Source organism: Orycteropus afer, unplaced genomic scaffold (assembly GCF_000298275.1).
Source record: "Orycteropus afer afer isolate SDZICR_OR568_19922 unplaced genomic scaffold, OryAfe1.0 scaffold00113, whole genome shotgun sequence".
Classification (NCBI taxonomy): Eukaryota; Metazoa; Chordata; class Mammalia; order Tubulidentata; family Orycteropodidae; genus Orycteropus; species Orycteropus afer.
The window spans coordinates 2,723,577-2,731,322 of record NW_006921700.1 but is presented as its reverse complement, the minus strand read 5'-3'; the positions used below and the strand labels follow the sequence as shown (position 1 = coordinate 2,731,322).

At 43.2% G+C, this 7,746-nt stretch overlaps 1 protein-coding gene across 1 annotated transcript in view; it reads right to left on the bottom strand.

Moving 5' to 3' along the window:
- MYO5B (myosin VB) overlaps nt 1–7,746 on the bottom strand; it is a 351,393-nt gene that overhangs the window by 21,424 nt on the left and 322,223 nt on the right. The window contains exons 36-38 of the mRNA XM_007943854.2: nt 6,024–6,174; nt 4,091–4,376; nt 3,298–3,472 (exon numbers count right to left, since the gene is read on the bottom strand). Of these exons, the coding sequence (XP_007942045.2) occupies nt 3,298–3,472; nt 4,091–4,376; nt 6,024–6,174 (612 nt within the window). The remainder of the gene's footprint in view (nt 1–3,297; nt 3,473–4,090; nt 4,377–6,023; nt 6,175–7,746) is intronic.

Sequence of the window (7,746 nt, the reverse complement as noted above, 5' to 3'; positions counted from 1 at the left end):
CTTTTTACTTGCTAACCTTGGGTTTGTCAGTGTCAGCAAGCCAGCAGCTGTCTGAGTGATGAAAAGCCTATAGCTCCAGTGGGCCGGGAGCAGGAGGCAGAGCTGAAGCCCAAGGTTGAGGAGCTTTTACCCAGCCCCTAGAGCCTGGCACTTTGAACTTGGACTTAAAGCCTCCAAACTGTAGGAGAATAAACTTTTGTCTGTGCAAGCATCCCATTGTGGTATATCTTCTGTTAGAGCAGCACAGAGGTAACAAAAATATTACATTTTTAAACTTTATATTGTGATTCACAGAGCAAATCCGTTTTCCCTTTGACAATTCATACACATCTCGTTTTGTCATTGACTGCAATACCCTCAATGTAACATGACTCCTCCCATTTCTTCCCTGTGTTTCTTATTTCCATTCCTCCTTCTCTACCAACCCTTCCTGCCAGGAAGCAATTTTCTTAAAAGTGTGGTATTTCACCTTGTAGGCAGTGGAGGAGGTGAGTAAGGTTATGTTTACTTTGCTATATTAAGATGTATTTACTTTTTTTCTGAGTTTGGACTTTGTTTTGCTTTAGGGGCTGGAGAGGGAGAAGTATATTATTTAATTTGGAAAGCCTGACTTCCTTGTGCTGGTCTCCATGGGTGATATCCAAATAAGCACACTCATGATGGACGGTCAGGTCTCCCTGCATGTGGTTTATCTTTTTATGGAGTGGGAATATCTCTACTAGAAAACTCTAAGTCATATTATACATTGAGTTTTCTTTTTTTTTAAATTGTGATTTGGGTGAAGATTTACAGAGCAAATTCACTTTCCATATAGCAGTTCACATATACTTTGTCGCATGTCATTGACCACAGTTTACCACAACACAACAGCTCCCCTCCCACTTCCTCCCCATAGTTACCTCTTCCCAGTCCATCCCTCCATGCACTCCTGCCCCTTGAGCTGTCTCCCTGTGTATAAGCAGCCCTTCTTTCTCCCATGATTGTTTTCTCCAAGGAGTGTATCTACTTGAGGTAAATGTTCAACTCATATGCCTGTATGTTGTTTGGCTGGAAACCACAGGTGTAGGTTCAATTCCAGACCTGAAGGGCAGCTAGGGGCCATAGTCTCAGTGGTTCCACCAGGCTCTATTGGACCAGCAAACCTGGTGCCCACTTTTTTTTTTCCCTCCAAATGATTCTGAGTTTTGTTCCACATTGTTCTCCCTCTCTATCAAGGATCTCCTACACAGATCCCCTTCCAAGTAGATGACAGTGGTAGCCAGTCACCATCTAGTTCTTCTGGTCTCATAGTTGTATAGGCTGCAGATTGGATGGTATACCAGTCTCTAGGACTAATTGTTTCCATGAATTTTGGTTTTCTTCATTCTTCTTTGCTCTGGATGAGGAGAGACCCATCATTGCATCTAGATGGCAGCTTGCTAGCTTTTAAGATCCCAGTCACTACTTGCCAAGTAGGAGGTGGAACAGTGTTTTGTATAGTATGTTATGCCAAATGAGCTTGATGTCCCCTGTGACTATGGTCCCAAGCCCACAGGTTCAACTACTTGGGCCCTCTGAGTAGCTGGCTGTGACCAAGCAGTGACCACCACCTTGCCCCTTGTCAGCTCTACTATACACCTGGGAATTCTGATCATTCACATAAACTTATAGGACCCATTGTCTGCCAACCCTATATATGTTCTTGGATACACTCCCCATTTCACAGACATACCTAATCATTTAGCCTGCCCACCCATCTATCCATCCATATACCCACGTTTGCCTTCACTGACAACGCAGCACTGTATGTCCTAAAGGGTTCATATTTGTTGTCCGTACCTCCCATGCACCTCTCTATGTCTTTCTGATCCTCAGTGGTGCCATATTGGTCACTCACATTTGGTACATTGCCCTTCTCTTCACCCAAATCAATACTTATCTCTATCTATCTAACAGCCTTCCCTCCCTTCCCCTCCCACCCCTGGTAACTAACAAAAAAAATTTCCTCCAATAGATAAACCTTTCCTTAACTTTTACAATAACGGACTAATACAATATTTGTCCTTTTGTGACTGACTTATTTCACTCAGCATAATGTCCTCCAAGTTCATCCACGTTATGGGAACATTATTCTTTAGTGTTGCATAGTATTCCATTGTGTGTATGTACTATAGTTTGGTTATCCATTCCTCAGTTGATGGACTTCTAGGTTGTTTCCATCTTTTGGCTATTGTAAACAGTTCTGCGATGAACATGGGTGTGCATATATCTGTTACACAGAGTTTTCTTGGGGAAAGGAAAAGAGCATTTAAATTCCTCTCGGTTCAAATGAATAAAGATGACAAAAAAAGAATTGATGTATTTGAATTGTGGTGTTGCTACAGAAGAGTGAATATACCATTCACTGCCAGAAGAACAAACAAATCTGTCTTGGAAGAAGTACAGCCAGAATGCTCCTTGGAAGCAACAAGGGTGAGACTTTGTCTCTCTTTGGACACATTATTCGGAAGGACCAATCCCTGGAGAAGGACATCATGCTCAGTAAAGCACAGGGCCAGCAAAAAAGAGAAAGACCCTCAAAGAGATGGATTGTCACAGTGGCTGGAACAGTGGGCTCAAACATAGCAAGGATTGTGAGGCAGTGTTTCATGCTGCTGTGCATAGGTCGCTGTGCATTGGAACTGACTCAACAACACATAACAATAAATATGACTCATAGCGAACCCTCCTTGGGCTTCCAAGCCAGTGTCTCTACAGAAATAGTCTTCCTTCCAAGGAGTGGCTGGTGGGTTTGAACCTCCAGCCTTCTGGTTAGCAGTCAAATGCCTTAGGCACTACACCACCACAGCTGCCATAACAGTATCAACAAAGGCTCTTAATGATTTTCTTTTAAACAATGTCTAAAGGAAATATAAGCATAATTACATTACAGTGTAATGAAAATAATTCTAGTGCCAAATGCCCTATTTTCCTATTTCTGAAAAATCTTTAACTTCTGAGCATAAAACTTCCCAGATTTCAAGTGCTTTAATAAAGTTTTAACTAAGCCTGATGTGTTTTGTGGGTTTACTCTCTTATCTTTCTAAGTGAGAGTTACTTGAAAACTCTAACTGTGGCATCTTGTTTCGTAAGTGGTCTTTGGGCCATTAGGAACATCCCATCAGCTGAAACTTCAGAGCTGTATCATTAGGGGTACTGAAAAGCTGGGAGGGCAGTACTGTGAAGACCACTGGCAAAAACACACATGAAGCGGAGGCTGGGCACCAAACAGAAGCTTGCTCTGAGTTCCCTGGTTGGTAGAGGTACCTAGCGACGCACCTGCTGGGTGCTGAGGGAGGTGCACAGGGAGCAGATGGCCTCAGCATCCTCTGGGGTCTTCTTCTTTAATTGCAGGAGCTGGGCTGCTTGGATCAGGGGCTCCATCGTCTGAACTGCTCCACTCTGGTGAAGGTTTCTTCCCCGGAGCCACTCCTCCAGTTGACTTATATTGTACCTAAAACACAGGTAAAAAGTGAGCTTTGTTCAACTGGTCACCTTGATTCAGTAGGATGAAGACATCAGTTGTGTTTTTCTTTCGTAGCCTAGATGTAAGTAGTTATCATCCTTCCCACCTTAATTATGGGAGTGGAAGCTTGAAAAGGGCCTGGCAGTCAGTTGAATGAAGAACGAATTGGTGCTTAAAACCAAGCAAAGATGAAATACCCGAAGTGTTTGTATAAATCAACAGGAAGAAAGGCACTAAATATTCAGAATTAAAACAATTTACATTGAATATGTACAAGCATATTTATATTTCGATATGAGCCTTCATGCCTCATACTCCTTGAGTTTTCTCTTTGACCTATTCACACTGTATCTACCACCTTACAGACTATGTAAACTTCTCTAAGTTGGAACTAATTTGTTTACCAAGTCCCATATCTCAGTGTTTGATGACTTTACCAAGCACGTTTTACAGAAAGGTGATGGGTTTGAGCCCCATGCTCCCTGTGATGTGGACTATCAAGGGGATGTGGATTGGAGTCTGAGAGATGAAGGACCAGTGTTCTGCTTGTAGCTTGTGTGAGTGGTGACTCCATAGTGTTGCTGGAATGTGGCACTTCTGACCTACCTGAGCTGCATGCCTGTGCTCCAAGAGCAGACGTCCTTCCTCAGGAGCAGGTTGTTGAGCGTCACCGCGTTGATCATGTAGAAGAGCTGTTTGAACACCTGCTGGATGATCTCAGGGTCCAGGCCCTGGTCGCACATGACTGTGTGAAAGGTATTCATCTGGCGGATGATGGCTTCCAGGCAGTATGAGTTGTCCCCATCCACCATGCTAGAGGAGCGCTTCCGGTAGCCCATTGGCTTCACGCCAGAGAGACCCTGAATGCTCTCATTTTCCAACATGGCAGAAACTGAAAGAAGAGCATGATTAGAAAAGATTCCATGCTCCCCACAGACAAGACCTATTTTGGGGCTGCTCAGATCAGACAGTACTCATGCAGGTGGACAATGCTGAGATGGTCCTAACTTACAACAGGTGGCAGAGAATTCCTAATCTATTGGTCTGTACATGAAATAAAATAGCTGTGGATCAAATTCTTCACTTAAGTTTGTTGATGATGAGACGAAGGCAATGAGCATGGACCAGCTTGATTCTGTACTGTCTTCTGTGCCGAGACTCCAAAGTCTGAGAATTGAGAGACCTGGGTGTAGTTCCAGCCCAGTCAGTGATAATGTAAATATGTGTATTGAGTATCAGTTAACTATGCACCAGGTGCTTTATGGTCAGTATCTCGTTCAATCTTCCAACAACCCTAAGGAAGTGCTATTGATTTACCTATTTTACAGATGAGGAACTTGGGGAATAAAGGGTCAACTAATTTGCCCCAGGTCACGCTCTCAGGAAGTGGCAGAGCCAGGATTTGGACCCAGGTCTGTCTGACTCCAGAACCGGAGCTACTCACTATCACGTTTTCCTGAGTCATAAAGTATTTCCAGCTTTATGTGTCAGTTCTCCCTGTGTGTGGTGAGAATAAATTAGCGCCCAATAAGAAGATTCCCAGATAGAAAGAAAGATTTGGAATGAACCTCATCCCAAGGGTTTATTTTTAAATTGTCCTGAAGGACTCTGCCCTTCTTGGAGTCCACGCATAACATGCTTGTGTTTTAAGAGGCTGGGGAAAGCACCATATAAGGGGTTCCAGGGGACATTTCCCCTCTAGTGTTCAGGGAGCTTAGTGAGTGACACATACACTTGCCAGAGCTAATTTTTCATTTTCTTTCAACTTAACCTACAGCTGCTCTTAATTTCAGTTTCCGGTTTCACGTTAAGTGCACAAGCACACTGCTTTGTACACAGCGAGCGTCAGTGGGTATGGTATTCACAGGATGAGTGCTTACTCCTGTGCTCCTTTTCATGAACACACTTAGTGCTTTTTTCATGAATAGAAGTATCTAATGGGCAAGAAGATGATAGAGTTCATTGTCTATGCATTTGTCCTTTTGAATTTGTATTTATTACCTACTAAAAATTGTCCACTTGAGGAAACAATCCCATGATATACAGAAAAAAGACATAAAGGAAAAAATATCTAGATTCTCACCACCCAACAGTCATGTATTTTTGCGGGAAGATGTTGAAAATGCCCTAGCTCTTCATGAGCACACTGCATATAACTCCTTACTACCTTCATCTAGGGGAAGTCCTCAAAGGGCTTTCTGGAGGCCATTCCTAATACATCCAGTTCCTCAAGGATAGGCAAAGGAGTCCTGGTGGTACAATGGGGAAGCACTTGCCTGCTAACCAAAAGGCTGGCAGTTCAAACCCACCCGTCGACTCCTTGGGAGAAAGACCTGGTGATCTGCCAACCTACTTCCAGCAAGATTACAGCCTAGAAAACCCTATGGGGCACTTCTGTTCCTTCACACTGGGTCACTATGAGTTGAAATCAACTTGATGGCACCAAATAATAACAAGGATAAGCAGAGCTTACCACAGCCCCCCAGACCTCATTCCAGACCCCAAGATGAGTGATGGCAACTTCCTGTTGTCAGCTTACCTATCATAGGCTGTAACATGCCCTCCGCAATTTTAATGAGCTGCTGGTAGATCTGAATGGAAAGGTCGCTCAGCACCTGACGGTATTCAGTGAGGTCAAAGTTCTTAAGACAGTGCTCATTCTGCTTCGCAGTGTTCTGAGTCATGAAACCCTGCAGAGGGAGGGGTGTGTGTTACAGAGTCTAGGCTGCTGGGCTCATCAGGACTCCTGTGGCTCCTGTCACTTTAGCAATCTCCTCACTCCTGGGGCTCTATCAAGTCTTTCTATTTGTAAGAATTTCTATAAAATCCTGTCACTTCTGTGAGGGCTCAGTGACAGCCCTGGAACTTTGAAGGCAGTGTGAAAACCCAATATGTAGAGAAGTTAGAATGCATAATTAGAAAGGGCAAATGCACTTAGTACAAATCCCTGAGGCAGGGGAAAAAAAGATTTTATAGACGCAAACACACACATTTACATAAAACAAGGAAAACAGACAAAACAGGTAAACCACCCACACATCCACCCTGAGGTGAAGGGATTTTTCTAAGGCAGCAAAGCTGGGTTTGCAGTAAGTCCAGGAAGAGAAGGATCAAGCCTTTCTGATTCTTGTCCAGTGTTCTTCCCCTATACTCTCCCTCTCTCTCTCCCTCTCACACACACACTCTCACTCACTGCCGTTAAGTTGGACCCGACTCATAGAGACCCCTCCTCCTTGGGTTTCTGAGGCAGTATCACTGTGGAATGATACTCAGCCCCTAAAGGACTATGGCCCTGGGTCAGAGTAGAAATCTTTATAATGAAAGTTGCATATGGATTCTATCCCTGGGTAGCATGGTATCAGAATTAACAGATGAACTGAAATGATTCCACAGTGACAGTATTATGCCCTCTTAGCTTTCTATATTAACAAGGTGAAGTGACGTGTAAGTTAAAAGAATGCAATCCTACTTCCGTAGTGATACTGCCTCGGAAACCCAAGGAGGGGTCGTTATGAGTCAGGGCCAACTCGACGGCACATAACAACAACAACAATCTCAAAATGACACGTGCGACCATTGTCCCTCTATATCACAGCCAAGGGAAAGCAACAATATGCAACAAGACCAGTATTTTTTCAAAAGGGTGACCATCCTCAGCAAACCTCTCATTCCATGCCAAGTCACAACACAACTCTTACTAGAAATGGAAGCAGGATGACGAGAGGATAATTGTGATCTCTAAAATATACGCACAGAAAAAATAGGGACAAATTTAGGGGCTCTCGTTTATGGCATGAATACACTATCACACCTAACTAAAAATGCACAAACAGCAGAAGATGAACTAGATGACTGGGACTTCCTAAAAATTAAACATGTATGTGCATCAAAAGACTTTCCCAAAAGAGTAAAAGGAGAACCTATAGACTAGGACAAAAATTTTGGCAGTGACAGTATCTGACAAGGGACTAATCTCTAAAATTTATGGAAAATTTCAACATCTCAACCACAAAAAGACAAACAACCCAATTATAAAATGGGTAGAGGATAAGTACAGACACTTCACCAAAGAAGACATTCAGGCAGCCAACAAACACATGAAGAAATGCTCACAATCACTAGCCATTAGAGAGACACTAATCAAAACAGCAATGAGATATCATCTCACCCCAGCAGTAATAGCCAAGTTCAAAAACCAGAAAACAACAAATGCTAGTGAGGGTATGGAGAAATTAGAACTTTCATACAGTGCTGGTGGGACT